Below are 25,056 nucleotides of genomic sequence, written 5' to 3' on the forward strand. Positions count from 1 at the left end.
GGGGAGCAGATGCCGGGAAGCAGCAGCACGCCGTTAAAAATAAAATACCTCGACAGCACGACTAAATGTCACAGCCTCCCAAGAGCCGCGTTTTTCCTTTGCCGGCAGCGGAGGAGGAAGGACGGGGAGGGGGGAAAAGAGCGAGAGCGCCACGGGGATCCACCGAGCGTCGGAGGTTTAGTGTTAATGGGACCGATACCTGAAAGCGAACCTTTCGAGGTGCTTTTTTGAAGCGCGTTGGGCCGATGCCGCGCCTGGAGGGGCCGGTGAAGGGGAGGATGGCGAGCGAAGGGCTCGACCCGCAGCCGTCCCGCGGGGGCCGGGGGAGGGGGAGGGGGGGCAGCGTGAGAAGCGCCGTAGCTGCCCTTAACTCACTTGAAAAGAAACAACCAACAAGAACAACAACAACCAAAACAAAAAAAAAAAAGAAAAAAAAAAGAAAAAAAAAAAAAGAAATAAGAAATAAAAATCCTCGTCGGGGGGACTCGGCTGTGGCCAGTCTGTGCGGCTGCGGTGAGCTCCGTGTCACTCGCCCCCGGCGGGGACATCATCTGCCAGCAGACTGCGACTGTGGGGCCATGATGACGTGGGAGGGGACGGGCAGGCCGAGTTCTGTCCTTTGGCTGGCCATCTGGGTCAGCACCGAGGTGGCCACCGCCTCGGCCGCCGAGCGGACGCTGAGGCCGTTGGGGGAAGCGGTGACGGAGCTGTGCTGGATGACGGGAGCCGGGGAGCCGCTGGGCTCGGAGCTCTCCTTCGGGCTCTCTGCTCGGCCGGGGGAGAAGGGGATGGCAAACCGAAAAAAGAAAAAAAAAGACAAAAAAGACAAAAATCAGGTTAGAGAGAGTCGGTACCGGCGCGAGCAGCGCGGCGACGGGACGCTTCGGCCTCGGAGAGGGGGCAGAAATCGGTCAGGTATTTATTTAACGCTCACCTTTCCAGCCGAAGCGGCCCGGAGGGGAGAGGTCGGTCCCGAATCCCAGCTCCCCCCACCGCGATGGGGGTCCCGTCCCCCCTCCGCCCCCACAGCACCAACCTCCTCAAGCAGCTGTTTGGCAAAAGCGAGGGAGGACTGGGAATAAAAGCCAGGAGAGCTGGGACATCAACGACCCGCCGTCCCCCTCCCTGGGAGAAACGCCACCCCACCTTACGGAACGCAGGCCAGGCGCCGCGCCGAGGATGGCGGAGCCGGCGTTAACCTTTTAAGCCTTAATAAATCTGTTCCCTCGTTATAACAAATGAACTTTCCTCCACGCCGTTCCCTGGCGCGGTACTTGGTTCAAGGCCATTTAGCCCAGAGACTGAACCGTTCCTTCAGCGTCCTCACCATCTGTTGGTCTGCAAAGGCACGGGGGGAGGGTTTGGTTTGGTTTTTTTTTTTTTGAGGGGCCATTTTTTATATAAATTACCTGGTTTGCTCTTTATTGTTCTCTAGAACATTAAAATCAATTAGAGCCCGTCACAAACTGTTTGCGTGCTCGGTTTCTTCGGGTTAACGCGAAGCCAAGACCGAAGGGACGGGAGGCAAACAAAGGCAAAGACCTTCCTCCGCGCTCTTTTCGGAGCGACGCGGCTCGTTTTCCCGAAAACTTTGGATTCTCTCCCACCAACAGCCCCCGGCGCCCAGGGCAGAGCTTCCAACACGGGAGGATAATTTGCGACCTATCAAACGCCAAGGCGAGAGAGCAATCAGCCCTCTCTCTTTCGGGGGCAGACACTCATTATCCGCAGATGTCAGGAGGAAATTCCCTCCCGTGCACTTGGCCAGATGAATTACGGGGAAGACGCGGTCACCTTCCTTTAAAAGAGCAAAATAACGGCGTGAGCGGGGAGACTCCTTCCGCGCCGAGAGGGTAAAACCCCGCGACGCCGTGGGTGGGGGTTAAAAAAAAAAAAAAATCAAAAGAAAAAAAATGAGAGAAAAGGTTTACGACCTTCCCGGGCAGGGGAAAATATATTTTAGGGCTGTTTTTTACCAGGTGCTTGAATATTCCCATTCCCAAACGGGTTTTTACCTTCCCTCGTGAAACCTTGGCTGGGCCTACGTCGCGAGCTGCGGCCGGCACAGCGGGTTCGAACGCGGCCTCGGCGGCGAGAGCGAAGGTCGAGCAGAGCGACAGAACGGTTTTGGCATCCCCCAAAAAGGAGATTTACAAGGGAGTGCAAATAAAACAACCCAACTGTACAGGAGGCAGCTGTAATTCCATCGAGGGAATCTGGCATTTTTGTTTAAGGACCTGCTTAGTCGCAAATCTCAATAATAAAAAAGGCAGCCGGGGATGGCTGGCGGTGGGGGGGGGGTGGGGAACGCACAGGGAGGGAGGTGTGATTTTCGTTTTTTATTATCGGGATGTGTGATGAACTCCTATTATCGGAGTAGCCAAGATTGCGAGGAATAATAATAGGAACTGTAAACTCGGGAAGTTAACAGGGAAAAATCATGTCGCCTCCCCGCGTTGGACGCAGAGCCAACACCTGTCTGCGAGGGCTGGGGGGACAGCGAGGGCTTTCACGACCGCATTAATCAAGTCACGGTAATGAGCGAAAATAAACCGGCGGCGGCAGTTTACATGGATTTGCGCCTCGCCACACAGGCGGGGAGCGTTTCAGACACCCGGGAGACGGGAAGCAGGAAACAAAAGGGAAGGACATCGGTTTTTCTCGGCTTTTCTTTTCGCCCCTTTTCCTTTTTCCCCCCTCCCTCCATCCCTGCCTCTCCTCCCGTTAAATCGAAACGACGCTAGGGGACTCCAGCATCCTCCCGAAGCCCTTGCACAAACACCGTGGCGCGGTTATCGCAGGGATGGCATGAGAACCCAGACGTAACGTTTAGCTCCCGGGTTGATTATAATGAAATAGGCGGCATCGACAAAAGAGGTGGGGGGGGGGGGAACAAAAAAAAAAGAAAGAAAAGAAGATAAAAAAAGAGGCTTTCTCCGTTCCAAACCCGAGCCAATTCGATGTGGATTGCGGAGAATGAGATATAGAGCCCCATGATGGCATTTATAGAGTCCGGCCTTTCCTGACTCTGCCTTTGCTTTCAGAGCAGCGACAGTTTTTTAACTTCAAAGCGAATATCGAGCGCGCGGCCTGGGAGCGGGGCCACGGATGTCCGTCCCCCCCCACCGCGGAGGGAGACTCGCCATCGCCTTCGCACTGGGGGCCGCCCTCACTGCCTGCTTGTGAGATCTTTAAAACAAAAACCGGGTTAAAGGGGCAATTTGCTGCGCAAATCCGCCGGTCCCGTCCCGCCTGGGCGACCCTCCTCAACAGGGAGGCTGCGGCGCCCGTATCAGCAGGAGGCGCAGGACCAAGGTCCGTCCCGGCCGGCCGGGCGCGGTAGGAGAGTGACGGAGCTGAGATGAAGACGAAGGATCCCTTCGTTTACATCTGACGCGGATTTCATCCGCCTAGACCTAACGGAAGGAGCACCAGAAGTCCTCACTCACCGAGATAGCCCTGTGTTTTCTTCTGTAGTGCAGTGACGGGACAGTCCTTGTGAGCCAGCAGGAGCTGCTTGAGCTGAGCGACTTCGTTCCTCAGTAGCGTGACTTCGTTCTGAGATTGAAAAACAAACAGGCGCGGACGCGTCACTCGACAGCGGCCTCCAGCAACGTGCCCCGCGAACTTCGCATTTGTCCTCTTCATTTGCGGCGCCTCCGGCCCCACGACACCAAACCAAGTGGCTGGGTTTGGGGAATTTCCCCCCAGCGGGACTCATCACCTAACCCTGGATATATTCTTTGCCTGAGCCCTCCTGCTAGTGCCGACTGCTTGAGTCGGACACTCCAGCGTTCCACAGGGAACATCCGAGCCCCTCCAAGCTCTCGGTACCTCTGTGAGCTTCTTCTGTAAGCCAGGTCTACTTCCCCTCAAATTTATACGGTTCTTCTACTGAAACGTCTGGAGAAACAGCTGAAACCCCGTCAATTGTATTTCAAAACTGCCCGAGGAAGCAGTTTCTGTAATTTATCTTGGGGAGAAAATAAAAATACCACAATCGGTGCTATTGAGACAAATCCCCCGGCCTGAGTCGCAAGCCAGCGGCGAGAGAACAAGCCCAGCAGGGACACGAGGTGGGTCTCTGCAGACCCTTCGACCCTCGGCCAACGCTGAGGGCACCGAGAAGGGGGCTAACAGCCATGGAGGTCAAGTTCGTGTTTTCAGACGTGCCGTGTTTCTGGCAGGGACACGGCGGGTGCTGCCAGCGAGCCAGGGAAACCCAGTTTTCCCAAAAAATCAGACCAGCTGCGGGGTTGCGCCTGCAGAGCCTCCCTACTCCCGGTCCACCACGCAGGGAAGGGAACTGGGACGGGTCCCGCTGTCCCCGTGCCAGCAGAAAGTTCTCCCTCACGGAGGGGAGGTTTCCACCCTGCTTCCCAGGGTCTCCGCCCTCTGCTCCCGAGGCTGGCGACGCTCCCACTGCCTCGGTGGGCGGAGGCAGAGCCCTTTGGAGGGGGACAGGGAGAGAAACGAGAGCACCGAAGGGCTCTCCCCTCGGGCTCAAAGCATCACGACACGATGGAGAAGCAAGGGGGTGCAATCTCGGCGCAGAGGCAGCAATCCCGCTCCGGAGAGCGGCGTCCAAAGGCACATTGTCTCCGCAGCACAGGGAAGACAGTGGGACTGAGGGCACCCTCAGCGAGTTTGCCGATGACACGCTGGAGGGAAGGGATGCCATCCAGAGGGAGCTGGACAGGCCGGAGAGGTGGGACCCTGCAAAGCTCCTGAAGTTCAACCAGGCCCAGTGCAAGGTCCTGCCCCTGGGTCAGGGCAACCCCAGGCACAAACCCCGGCTGGGCGGAGAATGGCTGGAGAGCAGCCCTGAGGAGAAGGACCTGGGGGGGCTGGTGGGTGAGGAGCTCAACACGAGCATGAAACGCGCACTTGCAGCCCAGAAACCCCCCACAGCCTGGGCTGCATCCCCAGCAGCATGGGCAGGGGGGTGAGGGGGGGATTCTGCCCCTCTGCTCCGCTCGGGGGAGACCCCACCTGGAGTCTTGCGTCCAGCTCTGGAGCCCTCAGCACAGGAAGGACACGGAGCTGTTGGAGCGGGGCCGGAGGAGGCCCCGGAGACGCTGGGAGGGCTGGAGCCCCTCTGCTGTGGGGACAGGCTGAGAGAGCTGGGGGGGTTCAGCCTGGAGAAGAGAAGGCTCCAGGGCGACCTTGGAGCCCCTTCCAGTCCCTCAAGGGGCTCCAGGAAAGCTGGGGAGGGACTCTGGAGCAGGGAGGGGAGCCACGGGATGAGGGGGAAGGGTTTTACACTGACAGAGGGAGATTTCGGTGAGATCTGGGGAAGAAATTCTTGGCTGTGAGGGGGGTGAGCCCCTGGCCCAGGTTGCCCAGAGAAGCTGTGGCTGCCCCATCCCTGGAGGGGTTCAAGGCCAGGTTGGACGGGGCTTGGAGCAACCTGGGCTGGGGGAGGTGGCCCTGCCCAGGGCAGGGGGGTGGAACGAGATGATCTTTATGGTCCCTTCCCACCCAAATCTTTCTACGATTCGATGATTCTAAGATGTTCCCTCCGGAGCGAGGGTCCCAGCACCGGCAAAAAGGGCTGTGCTTATGCTCCGCGTTCCATACTCACGCTCAGCTGGATGTTCTGGGTGGTGAGCTCCTCGGCCTTCTTCTCCAAGGAAGACACCCAGAGCTTGCGTTTCTGACGGCAGCGGGAGGCCGCAGCCCGGTTTCGCTCCAGGAACCGCTGCCGGCGCTCGTCCGGGTCTTCGTCAACCGTGCGTCGCCGTCGCCCGCCGGTGCTGGGGGTGGGCTGGGCGGGGGACACCTGCAGACGGGGCAAATAAAAGACAGATACTGGGAAAAAAAAAAGCTCCGGCGCAGGCAGGCGGACACACATCATCGTAACCGGGGTTTGGCAGAGCAGCCGCCAGCTCCCGCGTCTGGGGCAGAAAGGGATTTGGTTTCTCGGAGCGGCCAGAGCCCTGCACGCTGCGGGGGGGACACCGAGGGCTGCCCTGGCTGCGAGGGGGGGCTGGGGACAGAGCGCCTTTCACAGGCGTTTCTGGCAGCCCTTCCTCAGCCCAGCCCGGCAAACCCAGGTGTGAATCCACACGGACCCTCTGAGATCCCGAACCCGGGGGGAAGGTGTGAATGTCAGGGGAATTGGTTAAATCCCAAACTCTTCCAGTCGGCTAATGGCACGGAACCGCCAGCAGAAGTTTCCCCCTGCTCCGGGCCGAGGAGCTAACGTGGTAAACGACCACGCGGAGGAGATTTTATTAAAATCTCCTTTTAATTTCTCTTAAGGGACTTTAAAAAGCACTTCGCGCTGTAACAACGTGGGGGATTCCCCCACGTAGGCGCCGACGGAGGAGAATTCCGGCCGCAGGGCTGCGATCCCGCTCCCATGCAGGGAACCGCACTCCATCCCAGCGCCGGCTCCGCTTGGGTTCAGCAGCTCACTCGCAGAGCACAAACTACGGTTTTCAAGCGGGCGATTTGCTTTAACAATTAATTTGGGTTCAATCTTCCCCGAGTATCTTCGGCTAAACACGCTTCTCAGAGGCCGGCGGTACAGACAGATTTCGTAAGGCTGCCCCTTTCCCGGTTTTATTTCGGGAGAACAAAGGAAATGTCAGGGAGGGCAGAGAGTCCCGCAGCCGCGGCCGCGCTTCTGCGAGGGCTCTGTAATTACACCGCCGCCATCGGGGAGTGCAGTTACACTTCGGTACTCGCTGTCAGGCAGCATATGGATATTAAACTTTTGGAAGCCCATCTAACCGACGGAGCAGGTGGCGATCCTGATGGAAGGCTGGCATTTGGTGAGCTGGCAGGAGCCGCTGGAGCTGATTGCCTAAGAGGGGAGCGTTTAACCCCAGTAATTGAGCAGGGAAAAGAGAGCGAAATATTCTTTTCGAAACTCCAGACCTTGTCAAGCAAATTAACACGTCGCTGAAAGTTTTCTGCCCGGTGGTGTTTGAGAGCACCAGTGCTGAAGCGGCACCGAAAAAACGAGGGTTTTAACCCATTCTGCAAAGCAGGAAGCTGCAAGGTTTTCCTCCTCTTTCCCCCGAGGAAGGAATACGGAACCCGCAGCCCGACGCGGGGGGCTGAGCAGCAGCAAACCTGTGGCTGAGCCGGGGAAGGGGCGTCGGGGTGCTGGACAAGTATCTGGCTCTGCTCCGGACGCGCGGTCACCATCGTGCTGGCCGAGCCCACCACCAGGTTGCTGCCGTTCAGCGAGGAAGACGCCGTCAAGCTGGCCTTCAGCCTCTGGTGAAGGAGAAAAAAAGGACATCAGCAGACCCGTTCTCCATGCTGCCGAGGCTTTAACCAGCTCCCCGTCGCCCAAGGAGCCAGGCTGCCGGGGAATGGGCTCTTCAGAGACTGCGGCTGATTCAAATCCAAGCGCAAGCCATCGCCATCTGGGCTACCCAAAGACAGAAAGCGGCTTCCAACCCGGGACAGGTGTCCGCATCCCAGAATTGCTGCTGCGACTGGCACCGACCCGCTCCCCAGCTGGCAGCCTCCGAAAAAGAGCAGGGACTGAAGAGGCTGCGGAGCCCCATCGTCCTCGAGCACCCACAGCCGGGTCCTCCTGGGATGGAGAAGGACCCGGGTGCGATCGAGACCGTGCCTTCAAATTCCTCCTCCGGGCAGCCGGGCACAGGCCAGCGGGGCAGGATGGCTGTTTCACGCCTCGACCCGAGTTTTAAGATCTCTCAGCCCACTTTGTAGCCCACAGATCCTGCGGCCACCAAACCGGGGTGCAATGGGAGCAGTGACAACGTGCCAGCTGTAGGAGGTGGGTTTCCAACCCCCTCAACCCCATCCCGGCCAAAAACCCAGGGGGTTTCGCTGCTCTTAGGTTTGCTTCCCCCGCCTCCGCGTGCACCTATTTTGAGACCCGAAGAGCCAGGAAAGGAAAATTCTTCCGTAAACTTTTAGTTAAAGAGGGCTACGTGAAAGCCATTACCAGGATCCTCGGATTACAGCACAACATCTCTCCTCTTGGCTCTGCCCTCCTCAAGCCCACCTCCATCCCATCTGTTATCTTGGAACTGGAAGCACCAGCTTTACAGAAACAGCCGCGTTTCGGATGGGGCTGAGGTTTGTCCTGACAATCGCGTGCCCGCTCCGCCTGCCAGAGCCGCAGCGCTGATTAGTCTAATATTCCTGGTGGCATTTGCGACACCTGCTATCGGTGCGGGGAGGCGCAGGGCAGGAGTTCGGAGAAGCAGCGGCTCCTCGCGAAGGCTGCAGGGAAAAAGATCTCCAGACGGAGATCCTCCTGGAGGAGCCAGTGAAGGCTTAGGGACAACGCTGTGGACGCGACACCCTCCGTGACGTCCATTTGGACACTTACCATTTTGGCTTCTGAGTGCACCGGGAGTCCTGATGGCGAAATGGACCCGCTGCTGTTGATGGGTGGCCCAGGAATACCGGGAATGTTGGGCACCATGGACATGGGCCGGGCCAGCTATCGGGGAGGAAGCAAGGCATGGGTTTTGGAAAGCCGCGGTGCTTTCGCGAGCGACTCTGTAATAATTCCCTGACCGAGCACATTTATAAATCTTGACAAACGTTCGGCGTTTAACTGCCGCCATCAATTACGCCTGCTGTCACCGAAGGCCAGCAGCCACTCCTTTGGTGGCCACAGGGGCTGTTTCGGAATCACCCAGCCCAGCGCGGGGGACAGGGGGGAGGGCAGCCCTGAAGCCCCCTCCTTCTCCTCCCTCCCAGGGGGCTTTTCCCCACCAGTACGGGAGGGCGGACGGGGAGGGACGGTACGAAATCCCCTCTGGTTCTCTGCCCAGCCCTACTGCAAAGCTGCCGCAACACCAAGGGGAAGGCACGGCATCCCCTCCGACGCACGGAGAGCTTTCTCCCTCACTGACCAGGGAAAAAAAAAAACAACCCAGAATTTGCGCTTGCTTTTATAAGCCTCCCAGGTACGCTGTTGCAAAGCTCTACAGACACAAGCTGTATTTCAAACCATCAGGAAGGCGCGGGGATGTTTCCGTGCCCACAAGCTATGCCAAGCTGCCCGCGCATCTGCCTGCTTTGCCGTCAAGGTTCCTGTTACCCGAGGCGGAAGGTTTTGGCCATCGCTCGCTCAAAACCCCAAAGAACGTGCCCGGCAGGACAGGCAGGATTCAGGCGGGCTGCCCGGTGGGGAGCTGCAGGGCTCGGAAAGACGTACCAGCCACCCACCGGGCAAATCTGCTCCCGAGTTCTGCCCCACGCCACATCCTCCGTCCGCAAAAAAAAGCACAAGCCGCAAGGCTTGATATTCCGACAGCTCTTGAAGCGGGCTGGCGAGGTTAGGGTGGCTTTCCTGGCCCGCGAAGACCAACATGTTCTCTGCAAGCTCGAATGGTTTCAATTGAGGCACGCTGTTCCAAATGGAAGCGGCTAATCAGGGATCCTACAGTTCCCAGCCCTGGATCAATGGCATGAGCCATCTGTCCAGGCAAGGCTTTGTTTTTTTCCAGACTTATTGCCCTCTAGTGTGATCGACACGTTATTACTACCTTGCCAGAGCCGGGCCCCCTCCTCCTCCTCCTCTTCCAGCCGTATCTTGCACAGAGGGGGAGATATATTTTAATTTTTACAAAATGGAAGCAGTCTGCGTATATCTGGCAGGGGAAAAGCACCGTCCCCTCCTCCGCAGCGCGGAGCTGTGTTGGAAGTTTGTCTCACCGATATAACAGAAGGCATCTGTACGGGAGGGCCTGGGAGGACGGGCATGGTCTGTCCGTTCGCAAGCTGCACGACAAGCGGGAGGGAACCCGTGGGAGACCTGGAGAAACAGCAATGCAAGTTCTGGTGGGTTATTGGAAGTTTACGCTCTCCCGGCCGCCCCGCCAGCTCAAGGGCAGAAGCGGGAATTAGCGCTTAGTGGATTTGGGCTCATTTGCCCCATTTCTGAATGGCAGGTTCCAAACCAAGGCGGGGGGGGAGTGTGTGTGTGTGTGCGCAAAGCCCAGTAACAGCCTCCCGCAGCCTCGCTGCGCGGCAGCCACCACGTGCCACCATCACGCCGAGGTGGCCGCTCCTCACCCGGGGCTGGCAGCCACGCTGGTGGCCAACATGACGATGTGTCAACCCTTGGGCGTACGTTGTCCAGCCAAAACCCCACGGTTGCCAAAGCCCCGAGACACGCTGCCCACCTGAACGGACAGAAAAGCACATCCCGGGGCTGCCGCAACTCCTCCTCGGGGAGATGAGGAGCTGAGCCTGGCACCGGGCGGACGGGGACGGGGGCAGCTGCTCCTGCCCACTTCTGGGCCTGGGAGCCACGTCCGCCGGGCTCCCAGGAGAGGGTTCGCAAGGATTTAGCTTTCCATTAACATGCGCTTCTGACTCCGGAGAAAAACCTCCTAAACACGGAGCCGACGCAAGGCTGGCGTGTGTCTGCCCAGACAATGGCTGTGGGAGAGGGGAACGGCCCCGTCGCCACAGGCTGGGAGGGGGGAGGCAATCGCACCCGAGCCTAATTGTGACAAATTAAAAAATACCAAGAACTTTTTCCGTTGCGGTGTTTCTGCACGCGGGGACAAACAAGGCAGGGACGTCCCTGCCTCCATTTCGGAGCGTCACAAACCCCACCGTGCTCCGGCTCCGACCCTCCGGGCTCAGCCTTTCCAGGAGAGCGGAGGAAAAGCCGGAGCTGATCCGAGGAAGGAAAATGTCCCTGCCCTGCAAGGGCTGAGCTCCTGCTCCTCCTCGGCTCACCACAGCGCAGCGGGGAGCCGAATGGAGGCAGAGATGAGCCGGGAAGAGAAAAGCAGAGCTGCTGGGAGCTCTTTGCGGGAGAGAGAAAAGAAAATGTGCTGCTGCCTCCTCTGCCGAGCCCGGGGAAGGGGATGGATGAGGCCGGGCTGGCTGGGATCCTCGGAGAAACGGCGCTGGCACGGAGTAACGGCAGGGTGGGGAGAAGCAGGGGATGCGGGTCAGAGGGGGGAGTTCATCGCGCCAATAACTCAGGCTGGAATTTTTAAGGCTGCCTTGGGAACGCGAACGCTCGACTCTCATTCATTTCTATTGGGCATCCCAAATCCTCCAGGCTGCTTTGAAAATCCCAGCCTAACAAGCCGAGTTACAGGGAGGTCACAGCCTCCCCTCCATCTCTGTCACGCCGACAACCCCACCGCGTCCGCCGCGGGCCTGACGCGCAGCCCCTCGTCAAAAGCCGCAGCCCGGGGTTTTCACGTGGAGCACATCCAGCTCTCGCACCCGGCGAGGGATCTACCCCCGTGGGCTGCGAAGGGCGCGTAAAATCGTATTAAAGTCTGGCTTGCTCCGGTTCTGATTTTTTCCCTGCCTCTAAGCGCAAGGGGACTGGGGTCCAAACGGCCTCTGCCTGCGCAGGGGTTACCGAGGGAATATAATGCCCTTTTCGAAACCCCGGGAACAATCACTTAACCCCTTAATGCCTCAAGACAGGATTTAAAACTTGCCGTCAGGAAGTCCAGATTGATGGTGCCAGAGGGTCAAAGCGAAAACACACACAAAAATATGAACTGACAGGCAAAAAAAATGGGCTGGTTAATGTAAGGAGCCAGCCTCAAACAAGGGTAATTAGAAAGGGGCCAGGACCGCAGCAAAAAAGAAGCATCCTGACACCAAAGAATAGGAGTGGGGCTAAATATACGTCTCCTGAGGGCTCATTGTAATGTGTTTCCTGCATCCTGCAGGCTCCTTCCTTTTATGCGCGGGGCCGGAGCTGCCTCACGGCGTGGCGGGCTCGTAACCGCCCCGGCCGGCGCTCTGGAGCCTCCGCTCCGGGTTGTTAAAGGGGCAAAAAGAAGCAGGTCATTAGATCTGCCGAAACAAACAGCTCCCGAGGCAGAAGCTGACCACGGAGGAGGCCAGCAGGTTGCGGGAGAGGTTACACTTCAGAGGCAACAGCTGTCTGAGAAAATCCCACAGCCATTAAAGATCCAGACGATTTCCTACCCGCCGGTTTCGCTCAGCTCTCTCCGCCGCATCAGGCTGCAAAAGCGACTGGGGAGTCCCCAGTCGGGCCCCGCTCCCATCGCAGGGAGCCAAGTGTCATGTCAACGCGTTTGGGGACTGGGTTGAATTTCTCCCCGCGGTGAGTTTTGCCTCGTTACGTTCCGCTACGACAATTAGTTCCTGCTTTCTGCACTTACACCCCATTCGGCTGTTGCAGACAGCGCTGCAACGAGGCCCTTATGCCCGAGCAGCCGCAGCGGGAATGGCGGCACCTCGGTTGTTCCGACAATCAAGGAGCTTATTTAGGTACCTAATTACTGCCCAGGAAGCCTGACGGTACGGGAGAAAAGCCTTCCTCCCTACTCACCCGAGCTGTCTGTTGGAGGGGGGGGCCTGGGTAATGACAGAGGTGGGGGACGGCAGCGTGGGGTGGAGCGGGTCGTAACCCAGGTGCAGCGGCAGCGAGCCCGGACGCACGATGGTTGGAGTAGGTGTAGAAATGATGACAGGCTTGGAGGCGATCTCCTGGAGAGGATCAAGAAACAAAAGGGGAGACACGCCGTTACCCGTTAGCTTCGTAATCGCCCGGCTGTGTCTTCCTTCTGGCGGCTTAAAAGCAATTTTGTGAAAATTAAGGCACCTTCACCAGGGAAACTGAGGCACGGAGGGGAGCGGCTTGCCCAAAGCCACACTGATTTGGTGTCAGTGCAGGGAATGGGAAACAGAAATTCCGACTCCTGCTGCCTGCAGCAGCCGCTGGGAAATAATGCCCCCCCCGAATTACCATTCCAACCCCAGGTAACGTCCCCAGAGCGGGAAGTTATTCCGATGGAGACTGTGTCACCTGGACTGACGTGCTCCGAGTCACCAGCCAGGCCCACCGGGAGACGCGGAGCCGGTCTGGGAGAAGATGTGTTACTTGTTTGGCACTTTGGCCCGGCCAGAAAGCTTTCCCAGGGGGAGGGACTCTGGAGCAGGGAGGGGAGCCACGGGACGAGGGGGAAGGGTTCAAACTGGAAGAGGGAGACTGAGATGGGATCTGAGGACGAAACTCTTGGGAGACTGAGATGGGATCTGAGGAAGAAATTCTTGGCTGTGAGGGGGGTGAGCCCCTGGCCCAGGTTGCCCAGAGAAGCTGTGGCTGCCCCATCCCTGGAGGGGTTCAAGGCCAGGTTGGACGGGGCTCGGAGCAACCTGGGCTGGTGGGAGGTGTCCCTGCCCAGGGCAGGGGGTGGCACTGGGTGGCCTTCAAGGTCCCTTCCAAAATGAAACATTCAACGATTCTAAGAGCGAGGCTTTCTGCGTTACCAAATCCACGCGGAGTCTTAAGGGCGGCAAATGTGTATTTTAGCAAACACCTTTTTCCTCTTTCTTTCTAAAATGAGGGGAACCTCACAAGCCCAAGTCAGGCGTTGGCACCCACAAGTGGAGAAAAAGCTTGTTCTCATCGCCACCGTCTCCGCGGGGCACGGTCGGGGAGACCTACCTTCTCCTTGCTCTGCGGTGACCGCGGGGCAGAGGCAGGGCTGTCCGGAGGAGAAGAATCCACCTCCACCGGCTCTTCCTCCTTTATCTTGATGTCCGGGGTGGAGGGCAGGGACATGTCCAGGGCTCCGGCGCTCTACAAGGAAAACCAGCCAGGGATTGAAAGGACAATTAGCTCACATTGTTTGTGAAACATTCGTCTGCTCCCAGAGGAAGAGCTACAGCTCTGAGCTCTTGCCAAATTATTATTATTTATTTGTACTGAAGTAGCATCTGGGAGCCCGAGGCGGAGAGCGGTGCCGCGCCACGTCGGCCCCGTCCAAACGGAGACGGAGGCCCAGGAAAGACGGTCTCTGCCCCAGATGGCACCATTTTGTGGTTTCGCAGGAACACACACACAATTCTTTCCGTGGTTTAGTGCTTTTCGGGGTTTGCTTGGTTGGTTTTTTTTTCAGAAAAGGGCTCTGCTAAGGAGAACAGGTAACAAAGCCAAACGCCTGCGAGTTACAGAAGGCACTTTCATTCACAGAAGAGCTGTAAAGCATTGTATAAATCAGCCTGAATTATTTTATTGCCCGATTATCAAAAGCAAACAAAGAGCCATGCAAGTTATTAAATATCTATGAGCGCCCCATTAAAATAAAACCCAACCATATGCCTGAACCTGGCAACCTGCCACCAACCCGGGGTTCCAGCAGTGCCACGTGCCCCATTTTAACCAGTTAATGACTTGCCGGGGGACGCGGAAAGGGCAGGGTGACAAACAAGGGAGGCGGGGGGGGGACTAAACCCGAGCGTCCACCTCTCCCTTCCCTGGGATGGAGGAAGAGAAAGGCCTGGGAGAAGACGGAGTAGGGGAGCGGGCAAGCAGGTCTTGACCGCAGGATGCTGCGCTCGGTTGGGCTCCAACAAACCTCCTCGCAAACCGCCCAGTCCCTCCCTCCCTCCATCCCTTCCTCCCTCCTTCCCTCCATCCCATCCCGGGCAGGAGGAATTCTCCCTACATCAGTCCTGACGGCTGTTTGTCCAACCCGCTCTCCCTCCCCGCTCAGTCCCGGCCCTTTCCTTCGCTCGCCCATCCGCTGCTGACAGTTCGTGCTCACGTCTAACCTGAACCTCCTCCTCTGCTGCATTTTAAGCCCTCTCAAGGGAGGGAAAATTGCGGCAAGAGGGTAAAAAAATCCGGGCATCTGCGGATGCTCTGGAGCGGGGAGCGGCTCAGGCCTCCTCCGCGCTGATTTATGCGGGAGCTTTGGCAGTAACCATTTACCTGCCCTCTTAAGCAGAGCTGTTGCACTGGGAATCACAAAGGAGAAGGGATTAACATGCAGGAAAGTTTCAAACCACTTAAAGCGCCTCCAGGGAAGCTCCCGCTGCGCCTATGTTTTTAATTAACATGCTGGTGTGGAGACCACCCTTGGAAGCGGAGGACGAAACACACAACGGCAGCGACTGGGCTGGATGCGGCCAAATGTGGAAAGCATCCGAGAAATGCGGCAGGCGGCTCCGGCCGGGTTCTGGGAGGGACGAGGGACCTCGAGCGGAGATTTTCTCAGAGGGATAAAGCCTTCCCTAACACCTGAAACCACCCCGAGCATCACCCTGCCCCGTCCGCCTGGCTGCCGGCAGGAATATTCCGACTGCAGTCAGAATAAAGCAAAAAAAATAAAAGGAAAAAATCTCTCGCAGCCGAAGGATGCCAGCTGCAGCCGTTAGGTAGCCGAGCGCAGGAGATGGGTGGTCTTAAGATATAAAACGGCCGGCTAGACTGTGGGCTGCTGGCCCATTTATATGGGAAACCGCAAAACCAAAGCTACCTTTTTCCCCAACGCTCCGGCTCGGCGGAGAACAAAAGGCAGGGAATTCAGAGCATAAAATGCCAGGCAGCCCCGGCAAGGCCCTGCAGCATACCAATGAGAGAGATCAATTTATGCTTTAAAGAGCCCTGTTATTAGGAGAAGCGGGGGCGGGGGGGGGGGTGGGGTGGGGGTGAAAGACAGTTTTCCGTTTTAATTCTGAATTCCTCCGTTCCCCATCTCGCGGAAGATTTACGCGGCTGCGCTCCTGCAGTTTATTTCCGAGCAGCGGCGCTGACTGTGAGCGTATGTACGTACATATATCAATTTAGTAAATGTATGTGCCAGTCTAAGAGCCCAACACGCATCTGCTGCTCCTCACATCCTGGAAAAGGTGGTGGTGGTGAGGGGCGGGGTGGGGGGGGGAAAAAACGTCCTTAATTAGCTGCTATCCGAGGAGATCCCGTTGTCCTTCAGACCCCTGCGCTCCCGAGGTTTGGCAGGGGCAGCCCGGAATCGATACCGTTTGCATTTCAGGGAGCTCTTTGTTAGAAAAAAAGCCTCCTCGCTCCTCCGCGCAGCCCCTCTCGCCGCCTGCACGTACGGCGACGCCGTTTCAGCGCCAACCCTTCCCCGCTCGTCGCGCCTTCAAAAGCGCCTTCGCAACGAATTTTGCTCCCCAAGGAAATTTTTGCTCAGATCCCCGAGTCCTTTTCCTGCATCTACCTTCCCCAAGGTGCGGGGGGTATTTTGGGTACTGCCTTTTTTCTTTCCTCCCAACCCCCCCCTCCCCCCACCATTTTTTTGAAGTGAAAAGCCAAAGGAATAATAAACCACCAAAATCCGCTCTCGCCAGGCCTCGGATTGCGGGCTAGCCAGCCAAAGTCCCCCGAGTTAAAAAAATAAAGTCCCACGTAAGCCAGCGTATTAAATCCGAGACCACACTTCATTACCCTACAACATATGCCTTTCATCAGAACGGCACCGGCCCCCCCACCTTCCAGCCCCCCAAAAATGCGCCCGGCTGAGCTTTGCGGCGACGGCGGCCTTCGCCCCTTGCCTTTTTCTCGTCATCCTCGGCGGCTTTCTTGAACTCGTGCTCGAAGGAACTGGCCAGTTCATTGAAGAGTCCCACTTCCTCGCAGTTCTTCAAGAAGCGAGTCGGGGTCGGAGTCTGATCTGTTTGGGTTGTAACACCAAAGAGAAGCTAGAAAATTCATTTCAACCACCTCGCTCCCCTCCCGGCAAAGGGGGCCTCGGTTCTGCCTTAAGTCCGGAGGCTTTTCCGCTACGGCGCGGGTCGCCTTTGCAAAGCAAAGTGCCGACTCAGAGAGGGGAGAATAATTTCCGAATTGTGTAATAAATGACCACTGTATATAAGCACCGATGGTACACAAGCACCCATCGCGGGGAGAGGCGTGCAGTGATTTCTGCGCAATTCCTGCCTGGGGGTCGTGTCCTGTCCCTCCCGCCCCGGGGTTTTGCCCGTCCTCATCTGAATTGCCGCTGCGAGGAAGGAAAACAGAAGGGGTTTGACCTCCCTGAACCAGCAGATCTTAAAAATACGGCGTGGTGAGAGGGGGAAGAGCCGACCGGAGCAGCTCCGCCGCTGCTGTGGAACCCGTGAACGCGCATCCCTGGACAGCCGGCTACGTGGGAGCGCTAATCGTTAACCACCACTGTCCAAAGCGATCCCTCCGGGACCCGTTTTCCACCGTATGAACACGTTGAGTCATGATCTCCCTGGCCATCACCCAGGCTATAAAGCAGAACGAAAGCTCCCCGCTCCCAGCGAGGCGGGTTTTATCTGCGTGACGTTAGGTCAGGAGCCCAGGTAATGCCGGGAGCCCGGAATGCTGCGCCCCAAAATCCATCTGGCAGAAAACGACGGAGGTTTTTAGGCACAAAGGGGATCCCTGGGATGGTTTAGCCTGACCTGCTGCACAAAACACGGGCTCTTTGGCAGGGACGCTCCCTGTTCGAGCACAGGGGGCTGCGCTCGGGACGTGGAAAACATCCCGTTTGATTTCGAACCGGCGGCGGAAGGTCCCCTGCAGCCTTCGGGAAGCGACTCCGGCGATGACTTCGCATCGCAGTCGCACGCCTACGCTTGATTTCCAGTCTGACTTTTAAACCTACGGGGTTTGTTAATAAAGCAAAAGGCCTCCTCCGAGCACACTTCGGTTCCACCCCCCAAATCTCTCTTCATTAAACCAAGAAACTTTGTCAACTAAAGATCTCAGCAGGAGCCTGGTTTTCCGGTGCTTTAAGAGCTCTCGGGGCTCTTTTCGGACCGTTCCCCATTTAGCCATGTCCTTCCCAGCCGCGCGCGCCCGCCCGGGGGCCCAAATCTCCAGCAGAAGTTGTCACGCCGCCACGAATCACCTCTTTTCTCTCCCCAGATTTGTACCTCCAGGAACGGCAGCGGCTCTTCCGCCCACGGCATCAGCCCAGAAGGGCACGTTCCCATTTCAATAAGTCTCCCTGCTGCCAGCTTTAACCGGCACAGAGAGAGAGAGAACAATTCTTTACGACTCTCTTTAGCTTTAAGCGCGGAGATACGGCAGGAGACGTACGCCGAATCCTCCTGCTCTTCGCACGCGGGCTGCTGGCCTGGACCCGGCACAAAGCAAGAGGAGGGGGGGAGAGAAGGAGAAAACCCAGAGACAAAATGGTGGCGTAAAAAGGGGAAAGAAAAAAGGGCGATGGGAACGGAGGGCAACAACGCCCCAGATCTCACTGCTCAAAGCTTTATGGCCCTCGCGAACCGCATCCCCACCCCCCGGCAGCTCTACCTGCTGTCACGAGCGCAGCGTTGAACGGGCTGGTTTTGCCCTGCCCGCGGCTAAACAAATTTGGGGGTGGGTTTTTTTTTGGCTTTGTGGCTTATCCCGGAGGAACCCCCCCCCTGAGCATCAGCCCCCGGGGAGCGGGGAGAAGGGGGCAGGCCCACCCTCCCTGAGCTAAAACTGCAGCGTTTCATCCCGTTCATGGGTTTTACCGGCGAGGGTTTGTGCCCAGGAGGAATATCCACCTCTGGGAGTGGCGAAGGTGAGGGTTTTCCATGCCGCATCCCCGTTGGAGCAGGCTGGAGACAGGAACGTACCCCGTTCCCGCTCCCCCATTACCACAGGCAATTAGCGCCCTGGATTTATCAAGGAAAAGGGAACCCTCCCGCTGTGCCCCCTGTTTAAAAAGGGGGTGAACTGGTGGCAAACCCAACCTTTAGGAATCTGAGGTTTCTTTCAGCCCCTGCCCCAAATTCTTCCCCATCAGCTCCCACTGAGCCCGACCCCGTTCGAAATGAATTCTCCCCCTGGGAGCCCGTTCCGTCTCGGCGATCCCTCCCTCCCCCGGGAGAAGCCTCCTGCCCTCCCAGCAAAGCCTGCGCCCGCTCTCCCAGTCCTGCCCGCAGCCACCGTTCCCTTGAAAAGGCTTTAAGAACCCGACTGGATCGCTATTTCCCACTTCAACGGCGAAATTCGGGCTGGAGATGAGCCCAAAAGGCCCCTGCAGCAGACGCTTCGTTTCCCCTGACAAACTCTCGGGGCTTCAAAAAGCCTTTCCTCCTCCTCCTCCTCCTCCTCCTCCTCCTCCTCCTCCTCCTCCTCCTCTCTCCTTGTTCTCAACCTTTTCACTCAGAGATAACACAAACCTCACCCCCTTTTTAAGAAGCCCGAAGGAAAGGGGCCTGACAAGGCAGGAGAGCGTTTGTAACTGGCAGCGATCCGCTGCCAGACAACAATATACGCGGGGTTGGCTTTTGGGGTTGGCTTTTGGGGTCGTCCCCCCCGCCCCCGATTTTATAAAGGCTGCATTGACCGCGGCGCTGCCGGAGCGGCTCGTTGGGGCTGCGTAAACGCGCTCTCGGCAGCAGCCAGCGCACTCGAGGGCGTTTTAATTTATTAACCGCGAGCCTAAAAGCTCCGGAAAATTGACACCTGGGCTGAGGAGAGGAAGCTGGGGTTTGTCAGAGCGTGCTCATCGTCCTCCAAGCACGCGCAGAGACGCCCAAGCCCTTCTGCCCATAAATCTTCCAGCCTTAATAAAAAGGGTGAGAGCTAAACCCATCCCCCCTCACCGCCCCCCCACCCTAAAAAAAAAAAAAAAAAAAAAAAAAAACAGAAAAAAAAAAAACCCCACAAAACCTGATACTACCATAAAGCAAAAAAATAGAAACTTGGAAGCCGCTGGCTTTTCCTTTCCTCCTGATTAAATGCAGATCAGCAGAGGTTTTTATGGGAGGTAGAGACGTTTCGCAGTGCATCTGGTCCCTGGTATTAATCTTGCAGGCAGGCGATATTAATGCGCGCCGTTCGGGGAGGCGGCCTGGGTGGAAACGCCACGTACCTGCGATGATGACCGAGTCGGTGCGAGCGGGGCCGAATTTCAATGTCATCTCATGCTTGTGTTTATGAACCGCCAGGTGGTCCTCGTTTGTAAACCTCTGAAACGAAACAATTTAGGGAGAATCGTGAATAAACGCCTTTCGCGGGTTTTTTACGGGGACATCCTGCGGCAGGGCGGTGTTGGGGGGGGGGGGGTTTTGCGGGGAGTGGGGGGGGAAGCGACTGGAATGCAATCGCTGCCGAGCGTTAAAGCAAAACCGGAGCGGGACGGATTGTTTGAGAAGCGATGTGTGAACACGTCGCGCAAAATGAAATAAAAAAAAAAAAAACCCACGTTATACCGGGGAATAAATATTTTTAAATGTCCTTTTTTTTTTTTCTTTTTTTCCTTAATTTTTTTCAGCGGCGGGGCCACGCGGCGGCTGCAACCCATGGAAGGAAACGCCAATCTGCCCGGCGCTTTATTGCTGGATAACGAAGGGATGAATTAGGCGCTATTAAGGGGGTCAGGCAACTTTTTTTGGGGGGGGTTTGGGGGGGAAGGAGGATGGCGTGGGACAAAGCTGGCACCTCCCCGGCCACGGAGCGGTTTTACGGAGCAGGACGGAGCCCGAGGCACGGCCACCATGGAATCGGGGATGGCTTGTGGGGGGCGGGGGGGCGGTGGTGGTAGTGGGGAGGATGGATTTTACGTGCCGTAAAAAACAGGCTGAAATTCCACCTGTGGGAAAAATCGTAGGATAAAATCAGCACAGGATAAAATCCCAGGATAAAATCCGCCTCCTGGCCCCGGGATGGCTTTAGGGATGCGCGGCCGTCGCCCCTCGCCGAGAGCAGAGAGACAAAAGGGCAGCATCCCCCCCCCGCCACGATGGAGGACAAAAAAAAGGGGGGAGGAAAACAAAAAAAGGGGGGGAGGAAAAAGAGGCAGGGAGGGGGTTAAAGCCAAAAAGGCAATAATCGTAAAGACCCCGGGATGGATCGAGCCCCTCCTAATAGACTGCGACAAAGCGGGAGGCCGAGGGCGCTGCCCGGGCCGTACCGCGGGGTTTTTACGCACGCGTCGGGCTCGTTTTTTGAGGTGTTTTTCTGCCCTTTCCCTCTCCCCCCCCAGCCCTTTTCTTTAAAACCAACCAACAAACCCACCCCCCCACCCAAAGCCACCTGTTTCTGCGAATTAGCTCAAGCGTGACACCCCGGCTTCGCTCGCTCTTTCCGACGCTTATTTATGACTCCATTTTATATATGTAATTTTTTTTTTAAAAGCCAAAAAAAAAAAAAACCAAAACCGAAGCATTTTCCAGGCTGGAAGCCGCCGCGGCGCCTTGCCGGGAGGCGCGGGGCTGGGAGGGGGGGATGTTAGCGAAGGCAAGGGCCTGGGGGGCTGCCGAGACGCGGGGCGCATCCGCACGCGTCCCGTCCGTCTTCCCCCGCGCCGCGATAACGAGCGTGTTACGCGAAGCGTCCTTCGCAAGGCGGCGCGTCGCCGGGCGCTCAGGCTGGCGACTCGGAACCAGGGCTCGAATTAAAAAGACATCCGAGCTGGTGGGTCTTAAAACGCTCCCAGGGAAAAAGATAAAAAAGAGGTTTTTGCCCGTTTAAGCGCAAGCATCCACCCCGCTGCCCCCCGTCGCCCCCTGCAACTACACCTTAAACAACATTTCTCGAGGGTTTTGCTCAAAACACGCGCGGTTTGGGGGTTTCTTTTCCTTCCCCTCAGCTCCCCTCCAGCCCAACCCTGCCTCCGTCCCCCGAGCGGGGTGACAAATCTCGGCGACGCCAAAACGCCACCGAACAAAGGAGGAAGGGAGCGCACCGTTCGCCGCGGGAGGACAAAAACCTGCAGCGGCGTTTTCGCATCGCGCCATAAAAACGCTGGTGGAAAAGTGGGGGGGGGGGGAAGGACGGACGGACACCCAGGGAGAAAGGGTGGGCACCGCCACTTTGTCACGTTTCTGGCCCGAAAAAAACGCCCCGGTTTTTACGGCGCTGGGCCGCCAACCCCGCTCGGCCCTCGCCACGCGGGGATGAGCCGTTTGCGGAGGAAAATAGGTGGGTTACGGTAAAGGGAGAAAAATAAATCAGGGTTTTTTTTTTTGTGAGGACGGAGGAGCAGCCGGTTTCAGATGAATATTTAGCAGGCGGCCGCTCCGGCGGCGTCTGGAAACACTAAAGACGCAGAGACGGAGGGGGGCAAAAAAAAGGAAAAGGAAGAAAAATCCCAATTCTCCGACTCCGTTTTGTACCGGGTGAAGAAACGGGAGATTTTTAGGTCAATGAGGGAAGCGGCAAGAGGAGGAGGTGGGGAACGGGGTCACGTTTCTATCCCCCCCCCACCCCCCACCCCGCAACGAGGGGCACGTTCCAGCCCAGCCGCGGCACCTCTGAATTTATTTTAATCTTTCATTTTGCTCCATTGCAGGATTATTACATATATTTCCCCCCTCCCCCTCCACCCCGCTTTTTTTTTTTTTTTTTTTTTCTTTTTTCTAGGGCACTTTTCCCCGCTTTCGGCGCGCGTTACAGCTCTATTTAACATCTTTATGTGGTCTCCCGAGCTGGGGAGCTCTCTCTTTTCTCTGCGCAGAAACGCTCGCAGACACAATATATCTTTCTCCCTACATTTCCAAAGGCCGAAACCTAGAGGCTGAGTCTGGCACTTCAGTTCTAAATCATGTCATTTTACACAGAGAAGAAAAGCAGGAGAAGGCGGGGTGGGGGGGGGAGAGAAAAGGGAGGGGGGGGGGATGAAAAAAAAAATAAAAAAAAAAAAGGAATGAGTTAAAGCCGCAGCACCGGCTTTAATATTTAATCTCCTTCCATCAGCAGCTGACATATAGCAGTGTTATTTCAGCCTGCTGTTTCGCGGGCGTCGGAATTAAAAAGAAGATGTAGAGCGTAAACTCTCCGGGGCGAGGGCCAGGCGCTGGGATAACGCCGCCGCCGCCGCCGCCGGTCGGCCCCGAAAACGGCGGCGACCCTTCGGGTTGCGGAAAAGAAAGAGTTTAAACCCCGCTTTTGCGGCCCTACAGCTGCCATCGGGGCCGGGGAGGGAGCAGGCGGGCGGCACTGGGTAAAGACGGGGTTTGGGGTTTATTTACCCCGGAGACGGTCACAGCTTGGTTTGGGGTTTGGTTTTTTGTTGTTTTTTTTTTTGGAGAAAACAGATTTGAGGCAGGCTGAGGCCGGCCAGTCGGCATTCTTTACTCAACAGGCTGTGACAGCTCGATGAATAAATGCGCTCATTTAAAAATCTTTATTTAATAGGACACAATACTTCCAGCTGGACCAACGCGCCGTCGCCATTAGGGCAAGAGCCAGAGAATAAACGCAGTTAAGGCCGAAACCTGGGATCTTTAGTCAGACGGAGATTATTTTTTTTTTTTTCCTGCGGGTTTAACAAGCACAACATGAGATGTAAGGGGTTGCCGGGGGTTTTTCCTTCCTTTTGTAAAGCCTACGACTGCGTCGGCTGCAAAAGGGAGGGCAGGCGAGAGCCGAAGCCACCGCATCCAGCCCTGCCTCTCCCGGCAGCTCCCGCGCCCCAGCTCCGCGGCTATTTTTTTAACCTTGACAGTAATTTTCAGAGCACACAAACCACCGGCTGCGTACCAAGCCCGTCGCCTGCCCAAAATTCAGTTTTCATATAGAGCGGGTATAGGCTGCAACGGCACAAACTGCTCCGGGCTTGTAAAAGGGCGACTTTTACCTTGCCGAAAGCACAAAGCTCTGGTACAGTCGCGCCAGACCCGAAAAGGGGTGAGAAGCCAAACCTGCCTCCGTCAAACTCATCCCACGGCTGAATTAACGAGCTGTCATTAATACAGGGAAGCCGAAACGCTGCTCCAACCTTAGCTCCGTCACGGCGGTGTGTTATTCCGCCCACGGACACCGCGACACGGTTGAAACACCTGGACAGGAGGGGGAACAAAGGAAGAGAGCACGTTGTCGCGCAGCGGCGGCGCTGGAGCTACGTGACGGCATTAAAGCGTTCTGGCGTGGAAGGGCTGAGCTCAAAGTCAGAGAATCACGGAACGGTTTGGGTTGGAAGGGACCTTAAAGATCGTCTCGTTCCAACCAGACACCTCCCGCCAGACCAGGTTTTAAAGTCACCCACTTTAAATGTCACTCCCAAGGTCCGTCGGGTTGCCGCGATGCCCTACAGCGCTGCAGCCGGCCGGGGTGAGGGGGGAGTCCCGGGGTCTGCCTTGCTCTCCCGGCACCGCCTTGGGCGAGGGGCACTTCATTTGGGGACCCCCCGGGTGCGTGGGACACCCCCAACGGCTGGGAGACACCCCCAGGGAGATGCCAGACCCCCCCACAGGGATCCCAGCCCAGCCGCGTCCCGCACGGCTCATCCTCCCCGCGCTCCCCGGCCGCCCCCATCCATCCATCTCACCCTGACAGGGCTCAGATGGATTTCTGAGGGCTGGATACCCCCCGATCGCTCGGCACAACGGCGGAGGTAACTAATGCGGGGTCACGGATGCCCCCGAGGGCCGGGTGCCCAAAGGTTAGCTGTTAGAGCTGTGAGTGATGTGACCCCCCCACGAGTCCTGGCGCAGATCTGGGCTCCATCTCACCCATTTCCCAGCTGAGCAATGACAACGATAATTCCCTGCCTCGCAGAGAGGCTGCAAGGATTAATTCGCTAATGTGCATAAAGTGCCCCGATACTGGAGTGATTCATAGATTTTAAAGGCCGGGGGGACCATTACAATTATCTGCCCGGGACCACGTGAATCCCCAGATGGGCCCATTTCCATAGGAAAGGAGGTGTCGGGAGACGAGGAGGAGGTAACGCCGCAAAGACTTGTTGGTTTGAAAGAATGCGACAATGGCGTGGCTGCGTCGCCTTTTTTTTCCTTTTTTTTTTTTCCCACCCCCCACCCCCCCAACACACACACACACACTTACGAGAGACGAGACGCCGAGATTGGGGCCCCCGTTTCCTCCGGGAGGGTTCCCCATCCCGTCGGTGCTCACCGGGCCAGGTTTTCAGAAGAGCTCGGAGCCCGGTTGCTCCCAGTGGGAAGCTCCACGTGTTTTTTTCGAGAGCAGCCAGGGCAGCGCGTCCCTGCAGCTCGAAGGCGGCCGCAGCAGCTACGGTTTACCGAGCGCTTCTGGAAAGCTGGTTTCAGTGGCAGCATCCTTCCGCTAGAGGAGGGAAGAGACAGCACCTCCGCGAGCCTGAGCGAGGACAAACGAGAAGAAGAGCCAAGGTTTACGAGCGAGCAGCTCAAGAACGACACCCCCCAAAAAATAATAAAAAATAACCAGGTATTGCACGTACACCCATCGAAAGCAGCTCCGCTCCTCCTGCCCCAGCGCAAAGCCCCGCGCGGGAGAGGGAGCGGCTGCTCCGAGCCCAGCACGGGCTTTATCCTGAGAATGCCCCCGAGCCAAGGTCATTTTGCCCCAGTCTGCACGGGGAGAAAGGAAACCCCCCCACCCCCCCCAAAAAAAAGGGGCGAGAGGGAACATCCACGGCCGTATCGGGGCCGTAT

General features: G+C 57.2%; 1 protein-coding gene across 5 annotated transcripts in view; it reads right to left on the reverse strand.

Moving 5' to 3' along the window:
* Positions 1 to 438: 438 nt before the first annotated feature.
* The window catches only part of LOC134526776 (cyclic AMP-dependent transcription factor ATF-7), a 69,371-nt gene continuing 44,753 nt past the window's right edge, over positions 439 to 25,056 (reverse strand). For 4 of the 5 annotated variants that reach the window (XM_063358967.1, XM_063358969.1, XM_063358968.1 and 1 more), the window contains exons 3-12: positions 19,551 to 19,647; positions 16,261 to 16,379; positions 13,406 to 13,540; positions 12,287 to 12,444; positions 9,661 to 9,760; positions 8,324 to 8,437; positions 7,084 to 7,230; positions 5,585 to 5,782; positions 3,450 to 3,558; positions 439 to 765 (exon numbers count right to left, since the gene is read on the reverse strand). In XM_063358967.1, coding sequence (XP_063215037.1) covers positions 548 to 765; positions 3,450 to 3,558; positions 5,585 to 5,782; positions 7,084 to 7,230; positions 8,324 to 8,437; positions 9,661 to 9,760; positions 12,287 to 12,444; positions 13,406 to 13,540; positions 16,261 to 16,379; positions 19,551 to 19,647 — 1,395 coding nt within the window. In that variant the 3' untranslated portion in view covers positions 439 to 547. Of the gene's footprint in view, positions 766 to 3,449; positions 3,559 to 5,584; positions 5,783 to 7,083; positions 7,231 to 8,323; positions 8,438 to 9,660; positions 9,761 to 12,286; positions 12,445 to 13,405; positions 13,541 to 16,260; positions 16,380 to 19,550; positions 19,648 to 24,466; positions 24,659 to 25,056 lie in introns of those variants that run through there. The other variant, XM_063358966.1, reaches the window with a different exon arrangement.

This window comes from Chroicocephalus ridibundus, chromosome 24 (assembly GCF_963924245.1).
Source record: "Chroicocephalus ridibundus chromosome 24, bChrRid1.1, whole genome shotgun sequence".
Classification (NCBI taxonomy): domain Eukaryota; kingdom Metazoa; phylum Chordata; class Aves; order Charadriiformes; family Laridae; genus Chroicocephalus; species Chroicocephalus ridibundus.